Source organism: Cuculus canorus, chromosome 9 (genome assembly GCF_017976375.1).
Source record: "Cuculus canorus isolate bCucCan1 chromosome 9, bCucCan1.pri, whole genome shotgun sequence".
In the NCBI taxonomy this organism is placed as follows: Eukaryota; Metazoa; Chordata; class Aves; order Cuculiformes; family Cuculidae; genus Cuculus; species Cuculus canorus.
In genome coordinates this window covers 28,067,637-28,094,071 of record NC_071409.1, presented here as the reverse complement: position 1 = coordinate 28,094,071, position 26,435 = coordinate 28,067,637, and the positions used below count along the sequence as shown (strand labels likewise).

Below are 26,435 nucleotides of genomic sequence, written 5' to 3'. Positions count from 1 at the left end.
ACTGTGCCTGGAATTCCAAACATTACACTAACAGTTTCAGCTAGATCCAACAAGTGATTAATTTACAATCTAAACAGTTTTACAGGAATTATTACAGAGCTTAAAATAAGCCAGTATTCACCCTCCTGTTTTTACCTATTTTTTGGCTGCATAGATCTGAATCTGACAGAAATCACAAATGACGACAAGTCTGGTGATTGTAAGATCCAAGTTTAAGTTGGTGGGCAGTGATAGCTAGATAAAGCCTTATCTGTCCTGCAGTCTCTAACCCTTTCCAGAGTGTGAGCTGCTTGCTAACCATGTGGAAAGTGGGAAGAGCGCAACACTGCACTTTCTTTTAGCCACTGAAGGGCTAAGTACTGGGGAGATGTTCTTGCAGTAATACAGAAAGGGTGTAGGGAAAGGTCAGCAGGTCCAGGGAGGAGAAGAATGAGGGGATTATTTTGGGGTTGGATGTAGGAAGGATCTCATTGTGATGTCACTTCTGTTTCTGAATATTGCTTAGAAATACTCTTCCTTAGCTGTAATTTCACAGTTCCTCCTTGAACACTTAGGCTAACCTGTGGCAGTGGCAGAAGCTACAGCCTTTGAAGTACTGAAAGGGAAGGGGAAAGGAAAAGGAACGAAAGGTAAATACTGGAAGGTGATGGGAACTCTGTCTTCATTCCAGAGAGACATCACCCCTGAATTGTCTTGACTTCAAGTTTAAACTTTGTATTTTCCAGTATTCCACCTATTTCTGCAGCTGCACTGATTAATTGGCAAAATGCCTATTTTAGTCTGACAGTAGACTGGTAGATAAACACTGTCAAGATGTCTTATTTCTGAGTGTGGGATCTTAGGAGCATGTATTGGTCACGGTTTGCCGTATTGAAAACCTAGCTGATTCACATTTTAAAGGTAGCTTTGAAGACCTAGAATTGCAAACCCAAAGGTAGTTTCTGAAGAAAATCTCAACCTTTGAAAACATTTGTGATCATCAAATATTGTCATTTATTTAGACAGGGCAGTAGAAAATGATTCAGTATGTTAAGATACTAGGAAGTGGAAGTTTTTTCCTCCACGCTATAAATTTACCCATCTCACAAGAGTTCAGTCGTTAACGTACTAACATGCACTACGAGCAAAGATTGGTATTGAGCTAGCGCTCTAGCTGGCACCTGTTCCTCTCTGTCTTTAGGTATACTGGAGAGCCAAGAGCATCGGTGCAGAGAGATTGTCTGGTGTGAGCAGAGGAGGTAAGTGCAACTGCCAGGGGCTCATAGGTGGATGAGGAAATATTCAGGCAAAGTAAAGCAATGACAGTATGTTACTGGCAGAGGAACCTCGGAGTTTGTTGTTTTTGAAGGACAGCCTTCGTTGTCTGGTCTGACAAAGCTGCCTGTGGGTTTTCTGTTTGGCATTCACTAAAGGAAAAGGAGAAAAGTCCCAGGAGTTCAAATTGTATCCACCTGAGTCAACACACTCTTCCCCACCTTCCTGAGAAGAATGGCTGAGTAGGAACTAACTAGATCTGAGAAGACCCCTGTATATCAACAGTGATGGTTAAAAAAGGTACCTGCTGGGATTCCCTGCAGAGAAACGCAAGCTGCCCAGCCAAATACCCCTTTTCTTTTCTGTGCATGCACCCGATTAAAGATGTGGGTGCAAGCAGATGGTGCATTCTTCTCTGCTGCATACCATGAAGTCTGACTGTCTTGCCCACCCCTGTGAATGTTTGTTTTCACCTGTGAATTGTACCTGCCTGGCAGAGAAATGTGTTCACTTGCTTTGAGTGAATGCAAGGCACAGTGCAGAAGCCTCAGGTTCTGTTTTGGAGCAGATAATTTTTGTGTATGGCCATGTGTGTCTTAGATCCTAGCAAACACTCCAGAAACAATATGCCACAAGGGTGGAAAGGCCCAAGTGCATTTGTAGGGAAGATGAAAGTGGAAAAGAGCTCTTGGGGTTGTAGACATATTACCTGTTGTCCTGAGAAGGGAGCTGCCTGCAGTCACCGTAGTCAGCATAGCATCACCTGAAACTAATGAGCTCACTGGGAAATGCTGGGAGCAAGATGTGACCCATCTGGCTTTGTGCCTCGATCCAGGTGAGAAGGAGTGAATCAGCACTCCTTTATAAGGACAGAAACTTGCAAGGAGGAGGATGTGCTAGTCTCTAGTTTGTTGCTTGTTTTTGAAATGCAGATAAAGGAAAAGTGGTAATTAGCCTTCTGCTCTGAAAGCAGAGTTGCTGCTCTTTTTGGACTAAACTCAATGAGCTGCCTAACAGCCTTGAGTTGCGAAAGAAAGGTCTGGAAAACAGGTTCAAAACACAAGACTGTGACCAGTCATGCAAATAATACAATGGAGGGAGATCTGCTTTCTCCTGGAGTTGGTAACGTACAGCTCATGTCATGACCGATTTCTCTGCTGTTCTAGGGATGGGTTTGGATGGCTTCTTCCAGGGGGTTGTGCTAGTTGTGCTAGAGGACTGTGAACACAGCACCCTCACACTGTCTCCGCTGGAAAATGAAGGAGCTCTTGTACTCTTGTAGGGGTGGGCTTTCACACTCCGTCTTTCATCTGAGTCCTGTGAAATGCCTTCTTGCTGTAGTTAAGTGACACCTGCTGCTACTTTTCCTCTAGGATGTCAGCTCTATGTTCAGGTAGGATATCAGGCCGTAGTTAAACCACTCTTGAGAGAGAACTCTGACGCGCTTTTATTGCTTGTTCACCTGTTTGCTCTTCTGAGTATGCGTGCTGGTGAGGCTTCATCTCACTGCAGGCAGCCTGTGTGCCATGGAAGAAGAAACGCTTCTACCCACATCTGGTAAAGGGTGAGGTGACACAATAGGATGTTTGTGTCTCCATGTTTTGTAGGAGTTAGTGTCTGTTTATTCACTTGCCTAAGCTTTATCTTGCAGCTTTCTCTGTGATAAAGGGAGAAATTCCAGTTGATTGCATCTTTTGACAGAAAGCTCAAACCTGAAGCTTTGCACTCTACCGTTAGCTTCTATTCAATGTAAAATGAACTAAACTAATCTGGGGAGAAAATATAAGCAATGAGTATTTGAAAATAAAAATCCTCTGTTCGAGGTATGTTTTGGGAAGATATGCAGGTATTTGCAAAGGCAGAATGGAAGAAACTCAGGGAAAAACTCGACCTCTAAAGGGGTTTGGAAAAGTGTGTGTCTAGTGCAGTTTGTTCCAAGTAAGTCTCCGAAAGGCAGAGAAGGGGAGGAGTGGAAGGAGCCAACTGAAAGTGGTTTAGTTTGGTGTAACTTCTAGCAAGGCAAGGTCTCTTTAAACAGAAACAGATACTTCCCAAAACACAGTGAACTTGGCTTGCTGTCTCTGTGCCAGCTCTGAGTGTGCTGCTGGTTCGGAAGGTCAGTGTGCACCGAAAGCTGTGCTTCTGGGAACAAAACCAACTCTGAATATCTTTATTTCAATTCATGCAAGTATCTTGCAGTGCTTTTCCTGCCTGGCCCTGACATCGCTTACAAAAATAGTAGTGAGGCACTTCGATGAGCCAATGCTCTTTCAAAACGCTTTTCAGTAGATGCTGATGACTGCATGTCAGAAAAAGTTACAATTTTAGCGTGAGGATGTGTGGTTTACATTTTGAGGAATTCTAAAACCTCATGTGGGTTTGTGCAGCTCCTGGGGTGGAAAGGAGTTTGTTGTAATAGACCAATGGGAGCTTTCAGGATCTCTGTCTGGGTTGGTCACTCTATAAACACAGACATCTATGTCTTCTCCAAGAAGGGGGATTTGGGAGGATTCATGGGGTTACGGCTATCAGCACGTGAAAGAGATGACACTTCTCAGAGTCATGAATAGGAGCATTGGCTCTGCTGAACTGCAGTCCTCCTCTCCCTGTGTGTTCCTGCTGGCTGCCGTGGCTATGCTTGCTGTGTGGCATTGGGGCGAGCAGAAGGGTGGTCTCCTGGCTTCAGCACAGGTGACACAGTCGGTCATGGTATTAATCCTTCCATACGTCCCATTATATCAGTGCAGATCCACAGAAGGATGATCCTTGTAACTGGGTGATTAAACCAGCCAAGCTTTTGCTACTCCTGCTCCAGAAAAGATTTTTGGGTTGTGTTATCACCCATGCCAAGCCTCAGTAATTCACAGAAAATCTTTGGCAGGTGCTTGCCTTGTACCGCTCTGGCAATGCTGAAGTGTCCTTGGCCACTTCAGATCTATAAACCTAGCCTGACAAAATGTGAAATTTCTGAGTCCTTTTCTAAAACTGAAAGACAAAAAAGAAATTAAGGGCCCTGGATGGTGAAAATAATGCTTGTAATTTTAGTACTTATTTCCATTCCCAACAGAAAATACAATCACTGGTGTTTGTGAAGATAGGCTGTATTTCATTAAAAGTCAGTTTCAGATGCATCCAGCAGCATCAGAACAGGAAAACTGAACAACACCTTCAACATGTGGTTTACATATCACAAAATCAGTATTTACTGTGTCTGAAGTGTTACATAAACAGTAATCTTAACAAGGGTACAAAGGAGGAACTTGGTTTTTTTTTGCTGCTGGCTAGGTGTTCCCCACCTATTCAGAAATGCTGAATAGCTGCATTACTGCTTAAAATACTTTTCAAAAGCAGAGCCAGATCTTTAACTGGGACAAATCTATGAAGTGGCCTGCCTTCATGGAAGCTGCAAATCACTTCTGCAAACTAAGAATTGTTTTCCCCTCCCAGTTGCTTGTTTTTTCCCTCTGGTATCTTCATGGATACTACCCTATTTGATTCTCTCTTGATTTACCAAAGATAAAGGCACATGTTTCTTAAGAAAATGACCACGAGGGGACATTTTCGTGCTACTTTCAGCATAAAGACTCTGTATGTGAGAGCAGATTTTTTGTGTCTCTAATACAAGGAATATGGAGGTGAATACAGCTGTTTGTGCCAAATGTTCTGTTACAAAAGCACTATTCTGAAGAACCACCACTAGGTTAATGTCCCTGGGCTGCCCAAAGCAGCTGGCAACACGGGAGTGTCTTCTTGCTCGATGTTTTCGGTTGTGATGAAGTTGCATTTGAAAGTTCTTCTCTGTATCATCAAAAAACAGAAACACTGTATAGTTTGCTTCTAAGGAAGGCTGAGATTGCAGGAACTTCTCAATAGATGGCTGAGGATTGCAGTACTCATGGAAGCATGGAGCTGGTGAAATTGGTCTCACTCCGTGAACCAGAGGGACTCATCAGGAGCCATTGAGTCTGCTTGCTCAAAGTCTGCTCTGGAGAGCCCCGCCACTGATTGCCTGAATTCCTTCAGGTTAAAAATTTGTTCTATATTTATTTGCTACTGTGCCTTTTTCTTTGATGTGGGTAGATAGTTATCTGGCAGAACTTACTGCAGCAGCTTCTGAGAACCCAGCCTTTAAACTGCCTTTGCAGTCAGAGGGTGTTTACTCCACCAATGGTGGTGCTTGTTGCTTCCTTATTTGTCAAGAAATATCAAAAAACTTAATGATCATCAAGAAAAGTAAGTGGAAATTATGAGTTTGGTGAGAAAAGTGAAATCAGTTTTGGGAAAAATTATATCTATTTAAAAAAAGAAGAGAGAGAGAAAAAGATACCCATCTTTTCAGCTGTGTATCTGATGGTCAAGGTGATGAACACAAAACTCCACTCTGAGTCCCAGCTGACAGCTGTGAGCATCCTGAGTCAATGTGATTTTCACTGCGGTGTTAATATCATAAGGGCTGCTGTTGAAGCAAATGCACAGGCGCACATCAGAAATCCTGCAGTGCTACAGAAGCTGTTACCATTTGCAAACCCGAGTAAGCTCTTGCCTGGTGCAAAAGCTGGAGCTGCTCTCCTTGTGTAACTGATGTGAGAACACAGTGCTCCAGGAGGAGGCTGCAGGAAATGATTTTGTACTGTTGCGCTGGTTTGCTTCTCGCTTAGCCAGGTCTACGCCATGTTGTGTTATTTAAGAATTCTGCTCTTGTACTATTGGAACTGCTGACTTTTATTCCCATCTGAGACATGTTTGTGTGTGTGTGCATATACATAGACACGCACATACTCTGACATGAGGGGAAGAAGGAAAAAGCTGCAGAGCAAGGCAGTAGGGCATTCAGCAAGAATGGCAGGGAGGGGCATTTCTGATTCTGGGATAATTTTAGGGATCTGAAGGGCTTTGCTTTGGTATGTGCTTCCTGCAGTATGAGTTTTCCCATAACAATGCAATATGTGCTCGGATTGCACTTCTGTATTACAGCTGTTAGTCTGCGTGTTAGTCTGGTGTGTGTTAATATTTTAAATTTCAAGTCTGGGAAAGGCTAGCTGCCTGTGTGCTGCACTTAAGCCCACAGGGTGGTGGGCTGTCTTGGGCCAAGATTCCCTGTGTGCTATGGCAATGCTCTGTCAATGCAGAGGAATTTCCCTTGTTGCCATGTGTGGCCTCCTTTTCTTGTCTTTTGAGGAAGGGTGGAAGTCTCTAGGTACCGATACACATATAGCAGATTCAGTTTTACTAACGGTACGGGGATATACACTGTGAGGATGGAGCACAGGTTGAAATTTGGCTATTGGAAACATTTACACATACTTCAAAATGTAAGCAGGGGTAATCAGTGAATATTGTCACACTTAAACTAAAGGACGTGTGAATATTAAAATACTTTTCTTTCATTCAGCTACCCTTTAACAAATTTTACTGACTGTAATTGACTTCCCAAGGTCAGATCTTCCAATCTATTCAGGTTGTCCTTAGGTTGGCTGGTGCTTTCACTGCTGCTTTAAAGACTGTTTGTCTGATTTTGTTTGTAGTATTTGAGGTAATTGAAGTTGCTAGTGCAGTCTAACACTGGCTTTCTTATGTCTTCACCAGAGCTGTTCCTCACTTTCTCTCTCAAGATTGTTAATTTGATGCTTTTAGCTGTCTGGCTAGAATAAAACAGCTCAAAGAATATATCAGTATATCAAATGGGATAAACCCACATCCTCCCCCCACAACCTCAAGTAGATGCTTCCTGCTGTGAAAAACTGCATTTAAAAATACATTTTTTTAATTAAAACATCCTTTGGTATGTGTTATAAAAACTTACACAATTGCAACTTTCTCATTAAAAAGCTAAGGAAGCAAGTATGTAAAATGAAGACTCACTTGAATTGTTTGAGAGCCTTGAGAAACGTGGAACCTGATGGATTTATGTTCTGAAGCGTTTAGCATCACTTCAGAACAGCAGTGGTACAAGTCTGGGGAATTTGGCTATCCCTGTTCTTTAATTTTAATTCAAGCACAAAACTGACTGCATCCCCGAACACCTTGGCATACGTGCAGTCAGCCCGGGGTAGGGGAGGTAGCACTGGTGGATGAGCTGGACCATGGTTGGTGGGAAGAAACAACATGGTGGATTTCTCCATGTTCTCTTGTGGGGTTCCATGTGAGAATGGGGTGCAGTGGGAAGATGTTGTCCCTGGCCCCTCCAGTCCCTTCTCCCTACTGCCCCTGGGCAGGGTGATGGGGCAGCTGCCGGGTCAGCAGGGGCAGTGGTCCTAGTGTGAGAAAGCTCTTGGGGTGGGGAATTCTCTCCTTCCTTGCTACAAGCATGTGGGAAATACGTGGCTCTACGGGGTCAAGAGTCTCATATTTCTGTTTATATTCAATAAATTGGGAGAAAATGACACCACTTTAGTATTCACTTCAGCAATTTACTTATGTGTACATGGTTCTCCCCTTCTTGCACATTTTTTTTTTCCTTATTATAATTTTCTAATATATTTTCCCCCTGGAAGCCAAAGTTATTAACGTGTGTTCCCTCAGGGCTTAATGCTTCTATTCATCTCTGAGTCACTTCTCCAATTACAAATTAATTTATCCAGTATCGCTTTTTATTCATATGGTCAGTAATGAGAAACACACCAATCTCCGAATCACACAACCAGTGAAAAATCATAAGCTAAAAATCCCTTTGGGGTCACCTGAACTGCAGCAATGATGCCCCCAAGTGTGGTTGCCCATCACCCAAAGACAGAACTGATATCTGACCTGAGGAACTGATCAATAAAACCTAATTGTTTAGGAAGCTGTAGTGTGGCTTGCCCGAATCTTGCCTACCTTGTAAATAAACCTCTACCTTAACAGATGGGTCAGACCTGAACTCCCAGTTGATGGTTTGGAGTCTCTTCATTGGGTTGCATATGTTCAAGAGAAGCACAACCTTGCAGAATGTGTTAGTTTCTGTAACTATTTCTCTTTTCTGATCTGGAACGCAGGCCTGGATGGATTTCCTCTGTTCCTCATGCCTTAATTACATCATTCTTATCTGGAATCAAATTAGGAGAAGTACAAATAAAATAAACATGCCCTCTCTTTTTCTTGGGAGTGCAGATTCCTGTTTGTCAGGCATGTCTGTGACCTTCCGGGTTAATGAGCAACTTTCTGCTGCAGCGTGGGACTAAACCTCTCTCCAGTTTACTATCAGGTGGAAAGCTCAGTAGATGGAGGGGCTTGGAAACTTGTACAGCCTTAATAAAGATGTCTGCATCAGGCAGCTGTGTGCAGCGCAGTACTGCGGTATGGGGTCTTGGCCAGTAATGGGGTGAGGGGCAAGTGTCCCTCTCCTGGTGCAGGGAAGATGTGTTGCTAAGCTGATTCACGACACCAAATCAGGAGCCAGTGCTCCTGGCTTCATTAGCAGTTACAGACTCCTTTACAGATATTTTGACACTGAAAAGCCTGTCTTATAAATCTTATTGATTTACTAGCATGTCTTTCTTTTAATGGAAAAAATTATCCTTTTAGGCAAATGATATTAAAAGCAAATATGTAGAAATAAGATTGAATGGAACTCTTACTGCTGCTTTGATTGATCAGTTTTCCTTTGTTCTATAAACGTTTTTATTCTGTCATCTTATTGGCTTTTTTGCAAAGTGAAATTATTTTATGGTTAAGTACTGTGCTATGTAAGATAATCCCGATAATAAAAAGCTCTCGGACCACTAGTCTTCCGAAGTGCATGCTCTCAAACACTCTTATATTTTCCCTAGACCTTGTATATCTTACACTCCTTTGAGATGTATCTTTCATCATGTTCAACAGAATAACCAGCTAATTGTGAACAATAAGGGGTTTGTACAGGTCCAGCTATAAAATGCAGTGGTGAGAAGGTGAGTGTGGGCAAGACTGCCCTCCTTTTTCATGCTTTGCCATAAAAGAGGCGTGACGTTAATGTAGTACAGTGAAAGATGATAGAAGGCTCCATAGTAGTGGGGATGATTTTACCAGCTCAGGAAAAAATGAGCCTATAAAGTAAGTCATAAAATCTTCTCATCATCATCCTATTGGGAGGAATAACTCAAACCTCAATTTAAAAAAAAACCCCTAGAACTCTCATTGTCTTTATTTATACTAAAAAGAATCCTATCATTAACGGGCATTTTCTACTTTTGGATTGAAAAGAAAATTTTGTTGTCATTTACCAAATTTCTAGAGGAATTATCTTGGCTTTTTCTTTTCTATTTTCCTCTACCTCATTTATATTTCATCTGCAAGATAGCTATTTCAAGATAAAAACAATGACTGACTTTGGATTTTTTTGCCTTGGAAGACCTAACGTGACTAGAGAGTATACATGCTTCCCTCTATCATACACAAAGAGGTCATTTGCACTTTGACATGTCGTATCTGCATCTGAGAAGGGCATCTTTTTTAGCCCTGTCATAGTGCTGGTGGTGTCTGTGCTATGCCAGAGCACTGCCAGGAGTGGAGGCCCTCAGCTGATGGAAAGGCTCTACGTGAGCAGCTGTGAAGAGATTATTGCAGGTCTTACCGCTAAAGGAAAAAGATTGCGTAATTTTCTGCTGAAATATTTGAGATCTCAGTGTCTTTCATGCTAACTTTAAACTTTAAGAAGTTTCTCATGGACTGTTTATAGACTGGCTCTTCAAAGGCCCAGAGGGACTACTGTAGAGCAGGCCTGAGAACTTCACCCAGGAGACTGGCCAGGAACCCAAGTCTTTCATTTCTTTATACTCGTATACAACTCACTGAACAGGTTAGATCCTGCACAGACTTAGTAGCAGTTTCTTAACTCAGACAGACTGTGCCAATGCTGAGGGAACTACTCGAAAGTCCTCAAGTGAAGCTGTGTATGTGTGAAGAACTAGGATCAGAGATCCTGAGAAACTCCAATACCCCAAAAGCTGCAGCTTTTGAAAATTAGGCTTGCTGGGTTATTTCCTGAGTGAAGGTCTTCTTCAGCTGGCATGGTCCTAAAAAGTTAGGAGGAAGCCAAATGCATCCTTACAGATGAAGAACAGCGTATTTTGGCAAAGTGATTTTTCATACCTGTCTTGGTACGCAATTATTTCCTCCCTGATTTCCATGAGAGTTAAATCTGTCTCCTGCTTAGTAGTGCACATGCCAGGGTTTCACCCTGGAAATGAAACCCTCTGTGTAGAAAGGATAAATGTCAACAGGCAGAAATAAATATAAAGAAGCAGGCAAACTTCTCTACATGCGAGGTCGTTGTAGAAGGGTTTACACAGGAATGCCTCAACTCATTGACTGTATTTGAGTTATGCAGATGTGCAAGATATAATCTTTTTTCTCTGTGCACCAGTCACTCCAGTATAATGTGGACGAATTTTTGAACCCAAGCAGCCTCCCAAAGCAAAGGCAGGTAATTGGTCTTAGAATGCTTGTATAAATCTATTTCCAGTTCTTATGAAGAAATGGGATTGTGTGCACTTTGACTTTAGTACTCTTCAGTCTTTTATTTTACATCTTTCTTTCCATAGATACTGAAATTCTTGTTCCATTTTTCATGTAGTTTGGGCTCTGGAACTGTGTCAGCTGATAATTTAGAGTGAAATAGGATCCTCTATATTGTTTCCTCTGTGCCTCCTTGGAGAGGATGTGTTTCTTCTTAGATCACAGTGACTGCTGCTAGAACTGATTGTGGCTGGCACTTAGTACAATTCTACTACATTTAGATGGTAAGTGTGACACTTGAATGAACCTTCAGCAGTGGAGCTTTTTTCCAACATCTTTGCTTTCAAAAGCACTCGAGGCTTTTAAATCTCATATCTGGGAGGTATTTTGCAAGGGTTCATTAGGCATGAGCAACAGGCTTTGATTTATATTATGAAAACATAGTTATAGTTTATAATGCTGGCTGCTGTGTGAATGAAAGCAATGAGGATGCTCATCTTTTAGCAGCATCAAATGTGACATGGCAAATGTGCTGGCAGTAGGACATAGCAACACGCATTCTTTGAGCTAGTTAAGATCTTTGGCTTTGTTTTCATTTTTAATTATTCCTGTGGCTTAGGGTACTGTAGGCATGCAGCCAGGCAATGCTGCCTTGTACAGAAGCCATCAACAAATTTGTGGTGTTGCCTCATGAAAGATTTTGAGGTCTGGCATGCCCAACAGCTGGGGAATTTGGATTTCAAATAATCTCACTTTATTCTAATTGACTTTGGCTTAATTATATCATAAAACAAAGTAAGGGCTACTTACTCAGAATTAAAGCAGTTCAATGCAGATTAACCATTCACTTTAAAATCTGTACCTCTTGGTTAACTGAGACTGGATTCCCTCTTTCTCAGAGAAGGGAGGTCTGGAGTCCCAGTGTCCTATTCCCCAAGCAGAAGGAGCTTTTTAAGTGAAGGACTTTGGCCTAAAACTGTCTCATCTTTACTTTTTCATCCACTGGAAATGGCCTTCCTCCTTGCTGGGAAACATATATTGTATGTGATGATCAAAACCACACAGAATCACTAGGTTGGACAAGACCTTTGAGATGGTCAACTCCAACTGTACCTGTCCACTACTAAATCATATCCCTCAGCACTTAATCTACCCATCTTTTAAACACCTCCAGAGACGGTGACTCAACCACCTCTCTGGGCAGCCCCTTCCAGTGCTTGATAACCTTTTTGGTAAAGACATTTTTCCTAATGTTCGATCTGACCCTCCCCTGGCACAGCTTGAGGCCATTTCCTCTCATCCTATCACCTGTCACCTGGGAGAAGAGGCCAGCTCCCTCCTCTCTACAACCTTCTTTCAGGCAGTTGTAGAGACCAATAAAGTCTCCCTTCAGCCTTCTTTTCTCTAGACTAAACAATCCCTGTTCCCTCAGCCGCTCCTTGTAAGACTTATTCTCCAGTCCCGTGGTACATTATGATCAAACTACAAGACACTCTTTGCTAAATGCCTCCACTTATAACTGGAAAACCCTATGAAAAAAATGGAGAAGCTCTAGGTCTCTATCATCTTGGTGACAAATTTCACTGATAGTCTCAATGTGCTGCTAATATCTTACTTTTGTGTTTAAATCACAACTGATAACTTATGCTTTATACAAGAGACAGTGGGGTCACACTTATCTCTGTTGCTACCAAGCCTTTTGGCAAAGGGCATAAAACAGGGAGTGTATTTTAAAGTAAAAATCACATGTAAATACTGTGCATAGCACAAGAGCATTTACCACTGCCTCCTCTCTCCTTCTATGAAAAGATGATAAAACTCTTTCTGCAAGGAAACCTAGGGATAAGAACAATGCTGTGCGAAAGTCAGCTGTGGGCTGCAAGTCCAGCCTGACCAAACAGCAGTGCTTGCTGGTGCTGTTGAAAACAAGGCCCTGTTGTTCATCTCACAGAGGAAAAAAAGGAGCCACTTGGTATATTCTGTCTAATCTGGCTGCCCAAACAGCACAAAAGAGCTGCAGAACCCTCTACAGGCTGGCTAAGGTACTGGTGTCATTCTGTGCTTTGTCCATCTACAATTGAATTTGCTCTTGGCTTGGTTGGCAGTACCCCATAGGCTTAGAAATGCTTTGTAGGGGCTGGGTGTTATATCTGTTGCCAGCGGTGTGACCAAAGAGTGCTGCTTCTTTTTGGGTGAAGTTCTCTGCGGTTTGGAGGAGAAAATAGTCATCCAGCCCACGTGGAAGACAAAATAAAACTAGTCACTATAGCAACGGAAGTCAGTGTTAATAACTCTAAATATAGTCCTTCTCTGGGACTGTCCTGTGTAAAAATAGCCTGTACATCAGCACCCTGCCTTTCTGGGTGTTATCTTGTCTCATTGCTGTGCTGACCAAAACTGCCCTGCTTCCTAGTGCCATAACTGCTGCTGAATAACCCCAGAGTGAGTGTTGACTGTCCCCTCTAGCACATGACTGGTAAAACCAAATGTCCTTGGGAGTCACCCCTGTGCATCTCCTGCAGATCTTCATCCTTCTTGAAAAGAAGTCTGCTCTTCTGCTGCTAAGTGAGACCTAGGTCTCTTCCAGTGAAGCTGGTATTTATGTTTGATTCAGGGTGAGAGAGAAAGTGAGTGAGAATAGATTTGCTTAAAATTCAGTTTCAGAATATGGACCAAAACCAAAAGCTCTCATAGTTGATGAGAAAGTTCCCATCAACTGAAGAGACTATCTCAGGCACCACGTTTCTTCCTGAAATGGGCCAACACTCAATCCAAGTGCTAAAGGAGAGAGCATTTAAAAGCTCTTCCACTAGTAAGTACAAGCTGGTTTATGCCTCTGGTGGGTGACACACGATGTGTTGCATGGGTCAGGGTAAGGCTCGTTCGTGTGTGTGTGTGCTGAGAATGCATTGTGTGTGCTGTAGATACCTGCCCCAATCATCCCTTGTTGTTCTTGGCTAATGCTAAGGGAGACCTCTAAACAAAATGGGACTGCTTGGAATGATTTGAGATTTATTTCCTCTGGTATCAGTTTAGCTTGACCCTAAACCTGATTCTTCGATTCTCATCCAAATGCTCTAGGCATTTTAATGACAACGTTGCAGATAGCAGATGTCCTTCTGAAATGAAATTAGCTTCTCATAAATGTCAGAAAAGGTAGGGCTGTATCTCGTTTTCAAGGAGAAAATCTATTCCGCTCACTTTAGAGGTGTAAATTGTAATTGGTGCTCTCTGTGTGTGGTTGTTTTTTTCTTTGGTGTTTTGATATTTTCTTTTGTTTTATTTTTCTAATTACATGGATGTCACCTAGATTGTATTATCAAGCAAACTGTTTAAAGTATGCCAAGTGCAACCCCTGGGCAGCATAAATAAAGGGCAGCTGCCATCTCTCTGGTGTCATATGTCAGGAATTGTCTGAAGCTATGAGAGTGAATTATGTTTCTGAGTGCTTTGATGTGTAGAGCTGGGCTCCTGCTGCATTTCTCATGCTGATCTGAACAAATCCTACCATACCCAGAAGCACAGGGGCTGGTCACAGCCAGCAGCCAGCCCATCCAACCCCTCAGGTCTGCGGTGCTGAAACCCAGCACAGCCCTTCCTGCCCTGCCTGTGTGCTTGAAAACCACAAAGGGCAATGCAAGTATGCTTAAACAAGAGTCTGCATGGTCACTGTAATATGAGCTTAATGCATTTTCTGTTAAAGGAGTGTGTGCACAGAAACCTTTCTGTAGAATCATAGAATGACCAGGTTGGAAAAGACCACCAGGATCATCAAGTCCAAACATTCTTATCTGCCACTAAAGAATGTCCCTGAGAACCTTGTCCACCCGGCTTTTAAATACCTCCAGGGAGGGGGACTCCACCCCCTCCCTGGGCAGCCTATTCCAGTGCCCAATGACCCTTTCCATGAAAAAAATTTTCCTGATGTCCAGCCTGAACCTCCCCTGACGGAGCTTCAGGCCATTCCACCTTGTCCTGTCCCCTGTCACTTGGGATAAGAAGCCAGCTCCCTCCTCTCCACAACCTCCTTTCAGGTAGTTGTAGAGAGCAATAAGGTCTCCCCTCAGCCTTCTCTTCTCCAGGCTAAACAACCCCAGCTCTCTCAGCCGCTCCTCATAAGATTTGTTCTCCAGCCCCCTCACAGAATCACAGAATCACAAGGTTGGAAAGGACCCATTGGATCATCAAGTCCAACCATTCCTAACACTCCCTAAACCATGTCCCTAAGCACTTCATCCACCCGTTCCTTAAACACCTCCAGGGAAGGCGACTCGACCACCTCCCTGGGCAGCTGTTCCAGTACCCAATGACTCTTACTGTGAAGAATTTTTTCCTGATGTCCAGCCTGAACCTCCCCTGACGGAGCTTCAGGCCATTCCCTCTTGTCCTGTCCCCTGTCACCTGGGAGAAGAGCCCAGCTCCCTCCTCTCCACAACCTCCTTTCAGGTAGTTGTAGAGAGTAATAAGGTCTCCCCTCAGCCTCCTCTTCTCCAGGCTAAACAACCCCAGCTCTCTCAGCCGCTCCTCATAAGACTTGTTCTCCAGCCCCCTCACCAGCTTCGTTGCTCTTCTCTGGACACACTCCAGAGCCTCAACATCCTTCTTGGGATGAGGGGCCCGGAACTGAACACAGTACTCAAGATGTGGTCTCACTAGTGCCGAGTACAGAGGGAGAATAACCTCCCTGGGCCTGCTGGCCACACCATTTCTGATACAAGCCAAGATGCCATTGGCCTTCTTGGCAGCCTGGGCACACTGCTGGCTCATGTTCAGTCGGCTGTCAACCAACACCCCAAGGTCCTTCTCCTCCAGGCAGCTTTCTAGCAGGACTTCTCCTAGTCTGTAGCACTGTTGTGCCCTGAGTGCAGGACCCGGCATTTGGCCTTGTTAAACCTCATGCCATTGGTCTCAGCCCAGCGGTCCAGCCTGTTAAGATCCCTTTGCAGAGCCTTCCTACCCTTCAGCAGATCCACGCTTCCACCCAGCTTAGTGTCACCCGCAAACTTGCTAAGGGTGCACTCAATGCCATAATCCAGGTCATTGATAAAGACATTGAACAGGGCTGGACCTAGTACCGAGCCCTGGGGAACCCCACTTGTGACTGGCCTCCAGCTGGAGTTGATTCCATTTACCACCACTCTCTGGGCCCGGCCATTCAACCAGTTTTCAACCCAGGAGAGCGTGCGCCTGTCCAGGCCAGAGGCTGACAGTTTCTGCAGCAGAATGCTGTGAGAAACTGTGTCAAAGGCTTTACTGAAGTCCAAGAAGACTACATCCACAGCCTTTCTCTCATCCAGTAGTCAAGTCACTTTGTCATAGAAGGCGATCAGGTTAGTTTGGCAAGACCTGCCTTTCGTGAATCTGTGTTGACTGGGTCCGATCACCCGATTCTCTTGCATGTGCTTCATGATAGCACTCAAGAGCACCTGTTCCATGACTTTCCCCAGCCCCGAGGTGAGACTGATAGGCCTGTAGTTCCCTGGATCCTCCCCGCAACCCTTCTTGTAGCTCTCAGAACAAACCACCTCTTGGCCCTGCTGTTAAACTGGGTCCCATCTGCCTGTGCTAACTCATGTCCACTGCCACGCCTTTCACATCTGTGCCACTACCTCCTTCTATTGTAAGGCTAAATGACATTTTCTGTGGTAGACTAAATGAGTGCTAAGTGTAGACAGAGAAAGCTGAATCCTCTTCTAAAAGTGGATTTTTGTTGTTGCTGTCACTGCACCCAACAGTGGGAGATTATTTTTGCCTAAGTGTTGCCAAAACTCTTTGTCTGGGAAGAAAGCTGAAGCCCTCCCAGGTGCTTAGGAAGGATTATAAACCTCTTTGGGCTATATCATTATACAGATATTCTTTCTGTAGTATCCTGAATTGCAGCAATCCCATTTCTCACCTTCCCACTACTTTGAAATTCAGGATCAGGTCCTCTGTTAAAACAGCTTACCTGTGAGAGCATAGAGAGATCAAGTAGTTCTGCTTGCACATAAGACATACGGTTAGCAAGGTACAGTGCAAGAATACTTTTGTTTATAGCTACAATGCCTTCCATGTTTCCAGACAGCATCAGTGCAGTAACAAGCCACTTGCTGGAGCAGAGTTGCAGGTGGTGTTTGCCACAGGTTACAGGGTTAATGGAACAGAAACTAACAATTTGTGTCAAAAATGTAAATCTGTATCACAAACTAGTTAATTATTTAAGACAAAAAGTCTCAAAAAGCCTCAAATACACATACCAAAACCAAATTCGTTTACTAAAGGAAGACTAAATAGTCTTGCATATGCAAACGTCATCAGTCACCTAGTTGCAAAATATTACTAACGTAGAAAAACACATGGAACGTGGATGATCCACCTAGAGACAATATCAAGGAAAGGAAAAGATGCACTGAATAAATCTTGGTGTTCATTGTAATCTAGAAATAACAAAACACCTTTTAAAAATGTGTGCTTGGCAAAAAACATTAGAAGTGGTGTATTCATTAGCAGTAAATGCATCCATTGCTTTGATTTCATCTATCAATGCAATCTCAGCAAAGCCTCACTTCATGGGTTCAGCTTTTGTATTTGCAAACATTTGCTGCTATTTAGTTTATTACTCCAATTGTGGTTTAGGAATAAAGCACTGGCAAGTTGTGCAGTAATGCATGAGTGTGAGAAGGGCAGTTACTAAACCCCTCTGAGATTTACATATAGATATATATTTGCATATCAGTTCTTGGGATCTGCGAGATCCCTTGTAGAAGCTGTGAAATGGCAGAGGTTTATCAGTCTTCTAAAAGTCACAGCAAATGCACCACCATCTTCCACAAGACCAAGCTGAGCTTCCCTGCTCTGCCTTCAGTGAAACTGGGAAGCTTCGCTTCCTGATGCACTTGGAGCAAAACTGAACCTGTGGTAGGGAGCAGAGGTGGCAAATTACATAAAAAAGGCGATGTTCATTTCAGGAGCAAAAATGCAATTATCCTCAAGGTTGGGAAGCCTTTCTCAGGATTTCCAGGAAGGAAGCACGCATGTCTGTGGGTGAAGAGCTGGGGAGACTCTGCTAGTAGCAATAGCACATTTCGTCTGTGACAACAGCATTCTTGGCATTTGGTTTCTTGCCTGGAACTAAGTGTAATTTTAAGGATAATGGAATACCTGATGCACAGGGAGGAATAAAGCATCTGTAAGAAATTGCTTTTGCCTCAAACTGTTAATGAATTTTAACTAATATTCTCTCCTTTTCTTTGCAAAAGAGATGTAGCCTGAGGGAGCTGGGCCTCGTGTTTGGATTCACTTAGCAGGTTCTCAGCCTCCCCTGCTCAAGCTTTATGCTCTCACCTATGATGCCCTGTGCCCACTTCTTGCCCAGGTAAGGATCCTAGAGCACACATCTGAGAATGCTGCAGATAAGAAACAGCAAGGCAGCACATGAAAATTCAAAGAAATCTTCAGCCAGATGAATACTTGAAACTTGATAAAAATCCACATTGGTGGTCTGTTTTTCGAGCCGAACTGCTTTTTTCCCCCCTGTTTTTTTTCTGTGTTGTTCTACCTTCCCCTCCCTTGGTTATTATGGCACTTTTTGGGCTGACCTGAGCATATCATTGCTTTTGGAGTGCTGTAGAGACTATCACCTCACTTGGCTGTGCTACAGGGGAAGGGAACCAGATGATAAACCTTATGACCCTTCATGATATGCAGGACATATTATGACCCCGAGTCCTCTTCATGCTTATGCATAAAATAGTATTTAAAATCACACAACCGCAACCTTAAATGCAATGTGTGTTCATATACCTTAATGCTGGGTTTACGCCAGAATATCTCAAGTTTGCCTGTTCATACAGAGGAGACACTAACACCACCCTTTTAGTGGGTTCAAATACAAATTTTGGCCCTCAGGTTGTGCTCTTGCTGATGCCCAGCTCTAAGGTTTGCTGAAGATTTGCCTCCGCAAACTGTCTTTTTTTCCAGTAAATGAAGACTGTGGAAAATCTCTGATGGAAAGTGTATTAATAAGAATGATATCATGGAAATTTGGCCAAAAAGTACCTAAAGCTCGCTGTAACCAGCAGACATTGGTCTCAAGGTGTGTCCTGTTGGAAGGGCATCACAGAGTCCCTGCAGGGACATTTATTGCATGGGCAGAGGGACCTGGCCTCACCATTATTGATGGTTTTCACAAAGCTGCAGTTTCCAATATTAATACAGACCTTGGCCAAAGCTTATAGGGAGGCAAGAGGGGAGAGAGAGAAGAAATCCATTCCCATCTGCTGTGCTGACATATTTTGCCTCTGCTAAATAATTTTTTTGTAATCTCTGAAAGGGCTTGGAAGGTGCCAGAAGACAAATAGAAAGGGGCTTGTGCTGTGCAAGGGAAAGAGCTGTGTGGTTCAGATGTGCCCATGAAGTGCTCTCAGCATCCTCTTGTACTCACCTCTGTCTTCACAAGGGTGGACCATGTGATTTAAGATTAGATTATAAATCTAAATTCAGCCCCTCGTTTGCCTTTATAGGCATAGAGGGCTTCATAACTGTAAGAAGTATTGTGATCACTAAAAGGGATTAATTCATTTTAAGTATCAGAATATTAATATAATTCATCATGGTTGATGTTTGTGAAAGCTCGAGTACCAAGTGGGGGCATGGTGTAGTGCTGGGAGTTTTCTGGGTTCTAAGCATTGCTTCATCCTTCTGGTGAGTTTTCTCTAATACAGCGGTGGTTAGAGAAAGGCTTTGGCGTACTTGACTGTGTAAAGCAGAAAATATTTAGAGTTCGAAGGAAGCATGGCCTTTGGACTTATTAACCTGCATAGCACGTGTCAGTGAGAATGAATATTAAAATACTTCAGCACTACTTATGTTCACACTGGTTAGATCTGGGGCAGATTTCTCCCTCTCCTTCTCACAGCCCGCTTTCCCTGCAAGGTAAGGTGAAATCCAGGGCAGTGATGGGACAGATAACAGGATGGACAGAAATGCTGTGGGCAGGTAGCACAGCAAAGGATGTGAGCCTAGGCTCACCCCGCAGCCCCGTGACACAGAAAAAGTATCATGAAGAGGCAGTGGAGAAGGAAAATGCCGTTGCTGGCACTGGAGGTGACTTTGCTCTGGGAAGGAGTGTGCAGCTCAGCTTGCGCGGCAAGGCTGCTCCCTGCTGTCGTGTGTGAAACTTTGCTTCCCTATCCGCAAATGCTTGAACCTTTCTACTGCTGAGTTACTGAAGCACATGCTGAAAAACCTTTGAGATAGCTAAAAAAAAGTTCACAGCTGCTTTGTTTTCAACTAGAAAAATCCTTAGCGTGTTCCCCAAGTAAGCGACTGCTGTTGGCCACATCTCTGCCGCACACAATTGCAGTGGCAGAGCACAAGGTTTGTCCCGTCCAGCTCTCTGGAGAAGCCAAAGGCAGTCACCATGCCCTCCTTCAAAGCAAATCCTACAGGAGATCACTCTACTCAGGGGTGGAAGTGTTGCCCCTTGCTTCAGAACCACCATGTGCCCTGTTGCACCTGTCATACAAGTATTTTGTGTTCACAATGGATGTCTGATCTTCCAGTGCCCTTAGTTATTGCTGCTAATGGAAGTGTTCCTCCAGCTCTGGGAAACAGCACTTGCTGCAGGGAACCTGTGGGAGAGACAAATCAAGTATGAGCAGCTATAGCTATGAACAGAGCACGAACAGTGTTAATGCACAGAGCTCCTGCTACCATTCAAGTGGGAAAATATAAAAGCACCCCACAGTTGCATTTTGACAGATTGAAGTCAAATGAAGCAAACAAAACCAATTCCTTGTTTACTTTGTATATGGGTGGATTTCTTTTTCCCCAAGGTGATTGCTCTCTTCCACCACAATCACCAGTGCTGCGCTGTCACTGCAGGTTTCTCTCGTTCGCTGTCTTAAGAGTGATTTCTCTTATCTAGCTTTTGAAGTGTTTCAGTGCTCAAGCTTCAGTGCTTCCTTCCAGTGCTTCCTGCTTGCAGCAGCTTAAATAGTTGTCTAGATAAATGCTTGAGGACCCTTTCACCTTCTTACCAGTGGAAGGGAGTTGGCAAATAGTGCTGTTGTCTACCAGTTTCCTCTCCAAGCTGTATAAAATTATTACCCCAGCATTGCAAACTGTTGGATTAATTAATGACATTAATATATAACAAATCAAATGCCTTGCTATGTTTTTTCCCTTTCCAGAACACTTGAGGGACCAAGAGGGCAGAAGTTTGGTGGAAAACATTCCTAGAACCTGGCTTTTCCTGCCTTGCCCCCCTGGAGCGTTGGGGGCTCAGAGGGCTCTGCAGTGGCTGGTGAGGGTGGTACAGCCTGGATGTGCTTTAAGAGGCCACATGAGATTATTTCCATTGCATGGTCCCCAAAATGCCTTTGGTCCACATATCCAGCATGCCTGGGAGGTACTGGGGGAAGGAAGGCTCGCTTGGGGCTCTGCTGTGCCCTCTCACACTGCCAGGAGGCCAATGTATGCATTGGCATGGGTGCTCATGGCTTTGGGCATCAATGTCCCCTTGGGCCACTTTTATACTAGAAGGAATCCCAAACTATTGTTTTTGGTAGCCCATGAATTGTTTGCATTGCTGAAGTTGTCTGAGCTGAGGCATCACAGCTTCACTGCTGTGGCATGTAGCATGGAAGAAGTCCTATGTACTTACCCAAAGCTACACACTCAGCTTACAAGGGCAACAGCATGCTCTTGAGACTCTGCTAACAAAACTACGGCAATTCTAAAGCGTCCTCTTTGCATCAACCCCCAGGTGACAGGTTTCTGCTAGCAGCTCTCTTTTGGGAATGGGACTGGCATGGGAGGCAAAGCGGGCACTTGCTATCCCACCAAGGCACTTTGGCAAAGTCCCCCTTGTAGAAACCTCAGGAAAGAGAGGTAAATCCTTGCACCCAGCTGTCTGCCACTGCACTTCATCCTGCTTTTGCAGCACAACATCTTCCCGTGGGGAAAGCAGCTACCGCTGGTCCCACCAGCATCCTGCACAGCGCTTCACAGGGCTGGTCTGAAGTCAGTGTCAAGCCAGAACCACTTCTCCGGAAGGAGATAATGGAAAAAATTCTCAGTGTGTTTGCAAATCTAAACACCCTTCATATTCTAAAGTGGTTTTTTTTCCAGTTTCCAGCTTTTTTTTTTTTTTTTTTTTTTTTTTTTTTTTTTTTTTGTCAAAAACATGCTGTAATATGCTCAAGCTCCTTTGGTTTCATTCGAAGCGTCTCAGAGCAAACCCTGCCTTCTCGCTGTTGCCTGCCAGCCTGAAATGAGATTTGAAAGTAAAAATGGGTCTTCTCTTAGCGGTGAAAATTTTCTTCAGGTCTAAGGAAACTGTGAGCTTGAAGCAAGACAGTAGGATCTGTCAGCTGCTTGCATGCAGACAGGAGAATATGAGAGCCTGGACTGATTTCCAAGATTTTAAGCATTCCTGCATATCTCCTGTGATGACAATCATGTCAGAAACCAGAGTGTGAAAATACAAATGTCAAGTGAAAGGATGTAATTTTTCATGCCTGGCTGAAACCAACCCCCTTATCTCCCACTGCAATTTTATTCCTATGAGTGGTGCAGATAACCTCAGTTACGGGAAGGTATTTACAGCAGGAGCTGAAAGCATGGTAAGAGCCTTACAGAGTATTGCCTGTAATTTGGGGCCATCTGAAAGCAGAAATATCTGCTCTTCAATTCCTTAACTATTTAGCTTTCCTATGAAGCTTATTTTATTCAGTCTTCTTTCACTTCCTCTTACACACAGCAGGGGGTTTACTGCTTCTGCATCTTGCTGTGGTGGGGAAACTGAAGAGCGGCAAAACCAGCTGGGAGCAGCCCAAGGCTTACTGCCCCCGCAGAACTGCTGCTTCCTAGCTTCTCCTTGCTCTCTGTCTTCCCCAGTGAGCTCCACAGTGGCAAGCCCTCCGCGCTCGACTGTGCCCAGGTGTGTCCAGCAGCAATGTCCAGTTTTGATTTTCCCTCTTTGTGGAAGGATAGCCCAGATCTAGACAGAGAGGGGTGTGTGGGGACCTAAATAAGAGGCTGTTGTGACTATTACAAAACCAAAACTTGAGCAGGTCAAGATGTCATTTGGCTAACACCAAGTGAAACAGGGCCCCAAACGGGTGTAAGATGGCACTCGAGTCCTAAGAAGATGTGTGTTTATCTGCAGGCTCGTGTCAAGAACTTCTGGAAAATGCACTGTGGTCAGATCTTTGCATAAAGCAGCTATGGGGAAATTTGCTGCTTTTCTGAGTAGGAAGCTGTGGTGGAAGGCTGTCACATAGATGAAATGTAATGGAGCAATACAGAAAAAGCCCCGTCACTAAATATACTTCATGGTTAAATGGAATCCAGAACATCTTTATGGGTTTCTTGGTTTTCCCTTCCTCATGTGCTCCTTGACCCCCACAGCTCAGTGTTGTGTGCAGCCCTGTGCTTGCTCAGTGCTGATGACGGCTGGGAAGGAAAGCAGCCACCACCACTGGACAGTGTCTTTTTGGCCAGATTTCTTGGCCAAGTTTTGTTTCTTTTTCCTAGACAACACAGAGGTCTCACATGGGAGGCCTCTGGAGGACTTACGTGTGCTGGTGAAGTTGTTGCGCTGTCAGGGCTTGCGTCAAAAGGCTGTCTGTTGCACAAGGTCAGGGATTTTAAGTGTTGTGCTGTGTTGAACTCTCACTGATAAGGAGTAGTTGGATGACAGAGTAAATGACCAATTCAGTAAGAGTGAAAATCAGTGGTGCTCTGTGAGTGCATTGCTTTCAGCTCCACTCTCTCATGTGTTTTAATCATGAGATGCTGAAAGCCAAGGTGCTCAAGCTAAAAATTTAATTCCAGTGGCAGATTCCAGGGCTGAACTTCCCAAACCACATTCTCCTTGCTTTGTGTACATGTAATGGGGAAATATGCCCCCCTCGCAGACCCTTTGCTCATCGGTTGAGTGCATATTCTTTGCTCTTCTGTTTTATTTGCCAAGCATGATGTGTCAGCACAGCTCCAGAAAAAGGAAAGGCTGATGTTTATAGGTACGCTTTTCTGCTTTCCTGAAAAGCAAAGCAAACACAAACAATTAAATCTTTTAGTCTAAAAGGCAGTCCTGTAAATGTTACCACTCAATACAATCACTGAGGTATTACATGCTCTATAAATGCACTAACAGATTTATAGCTCACACCACCCAGCAGGCTTTGGTAGCACCATTAGCTTTAAATCCTGTTACTCTAATTGCATAATTTAATTATATTGAATGCTTCATAGCATACACAGGAAGGAAAAGACCATTTGTCATCATTATCTGATGTGCCTTCTGGCCTCAGGCAGAAGCTTTGGAGCTGTGTAATGTTATTGACAAATCTGGTGTCACTCTGATAGGAAACCAATATTTAGTTACTTAATCCTTGACAAGACACTGATCTCCATTGGAGCTGGGACAGGTGCTTACAGTGTTTGTGTGGTGTGACATTCACACAGGAAGATAAACCCCATGCCCAAGCTCTTCAGCACAGTGCTGCCACATTCACCTTCTGCTGCCATCTCCCTTGGTTAGCAAAGCACAGCTTATGCCTTGAGGCATGGTTTGGAAACCAATGGTGTGCTTGAGCCCAGACACGTGTCGGGTTCTGTAGCGACACTGGTAGCATGTCGGCTATGGGTCACCCGTGGCATCTTGGGGAGCAGGCAGAGATCACCAGCCAGCAACTGCTCCATGCCAGCTTGCCTGGTAGCCGGGCTGCCTCTGGCTGCTGGTGCTTCAGGGACCCTCCGCCAAGTGCTCTTTGCTGGGCCTACACCTCCTATTCAAGTGCAGCCTGTTGAGGGCACCAGCCCAAGCGCTGCTGAGCAGCGGTGGCCAGCACCCGCATATTAGCTCTGTGCACAGACAGTGCCCCATGCAATGCTGCCACGTGACCGGTTTTATCGGCCATCATTGCTGTATTGCTAACAAGGCTGCTACACTGTAGATGCTTTGTTGAGTGGTTCTGTGATTTTTTTTTTTTTTTTTTTTTTGCTCATCCACTACCTTCCTGTGCTTGGCTCACCTCTCCATCAGGACCTTGGGTGGTTTTCTGGTATGCCATGATGAAGAGGAGATTAGAGTAGAACCTTTGGCACTTGTAATCCCTGCTTAACTTCCTTCTCTAGGGTCAGTTAGCTCATAGGCCTTCTGAAAATACTGAATCAAAGAGTGAATGAGCTATTCCTAACATTTTCATCTATTAAACCCCTTATTAAGCTGTATTCTTAAATTTGTTTTCCATGTCAGGAAATGGATCAGATGAAACAGCAGTTTTTTGGTACAGAGATATCATCTTTCATGAATGGTGTGAGATGGATTTGGACCTAATTTGTCACCTCTCCTTTCCTGAGTCGTTGCTGGTTCTTAAATAATGGGATAATTTTCTTTCTGAAAAAGGCCTGCTTATGGAAAAATTCCCTTCACTCCCTCCTCTCCCCACTACCTCTGTGAGCCCTATGACTGCTTCCCTACCTCCGGCCTTCTGCAACAAAAGGTTCACCATTCAATAATGGTCATTTGTCAGTAAAGGCGGGACCACTTGAGGACATAGGACCCTGAGTTATAACTGAAAATGAGAAAAGGGCCCTGTATCATTAGTTTTTGACTATTTTTCTGTGCTGTTTCTATCTTTACCATTCTGCATGCCTGTGTGTGCACAGTGCACTGTTAGCGCCAGGGTGGAGCATGGTCTGGAGCCACCAAGCACCTCAGCACCTGAAAAGGCTACTGGCGCTGGAGAAGAGGCAGCAGCAGATGTGCTGGCACAGACCCATGAGCTGCTACAGAGAGGAGCGCAGAATGCAGTGGCAAGGGTTAGGTGGGGCTTTCTGGTACCTCCTGTAGAAAATGCCACCACGAGGGGCAGCGGAGCCACTTCTGTAGGGGAAACCTCTCAGCTAAACTTCATGTTCTCATCCACATGTATGAAAAAACCAAATTGTGATGTAGTTTAGAAGACAAGTGGAAAAATAAGCATGAGAGACGAAGAACAGTGCATCCAGAGGGCAGTGAGGTTTAAGGTTATCTTTATTTCAGGAAATCAGTGTGTCTACAATACATTTCAGCCTAGTGTATGACAGTAACGCTTAGAAGACCAGGAACAAAAATGTTTCCCAGCAAAGTCCAAAAATACAAGCAAAAGCCTCTAACAAACACTCACATGTGCTATATCTCAGGAGTGATTGCTCCTTCTGGTCTGAAAGTGCCTCTGTTCAAATGCAGAAATGGGGGGTTAACTACAGGCAAACTACAGACCAGCTGGTGAAAGCAAGAGGATAAACTGAGCTGTTCTGGGAGCAGGAAAAGGTCAGGTGAGCATGTGTTGCAACTACCAGACCTACCCCTGCTCTCCTTTGTTGCTTCCTATTAGCAAAACCCAGTTTGTTTGGTTTTACATTTTTTTAGCGTGTCTTGTTGTTGAGAGAAAGAGATTAAAAATCGGCTGGAGCTTTTGAAACATCAGATGTTTCTGCCCAAATGTCTGGCACTCAGAAACAAAATGCATAAGAGCATAAAAAAAACCCATAAGAGCAAAAGTGGGGTTTTCAGCTCAAGAAATCAATTATTTGAGTCTAGAGCATCAACATTAACGAGGCTGAATATGCTGTTTTGCAGCCTGAAAAGAACTAAGGATCCATTTCAGAATGTATGCAGGTCATACATACAAGTCATTCAGAACAGAGGCACCTATATGATGTATTTCTACAGCATTGTATAAGTGGGAAGTAGGTGCAGCCGTCACTTGAATAAAGCACGGCTTGGTTTACAA

The 26,435-nt window shown here is 44.0% G+C and overlaps 1 protein-coding gene across 6 annotated transcripts in view; it reads left to right on the top strand.

The window, feature by feature from the left end:
* The first annotated feature begins 1,078 nt into the window (after positions 1–1,078).
* LOC104067450 (G-protein coupled receptor 35) overlaps positions 1,079–26,435 on the top strand; it is a 33,665-nt gene continuing 8,308 nt past the window's right edge. The window contains exons 1-3 of one of the 6 annotated variants that reach the window (XM_054074784.1): positions 13,171–13,480; positions 17,907–18,022; positions 20,841–20,953. Coding sequence is in view for 1 of the 6 variants with exons in the window: in XM_054074783.1 (XP_053930758.1) it covers positions 2,256–2,376 (121 nt within the window). In the remaining 5 variants the exon portion in view is untranslated. Of the gene's footprint in view, positions 1,239–2,086; positions 2,377–13,170; positions 13,481–17,906; positions 18,023–20,840; positions 20,954–26,435 lie in introns of those variants that run through there. The other 5 variants (XM_054074787.1, XM_054074786.1, XM_054074785.1 and 2 more) reach the window with 5 other exon arrangements.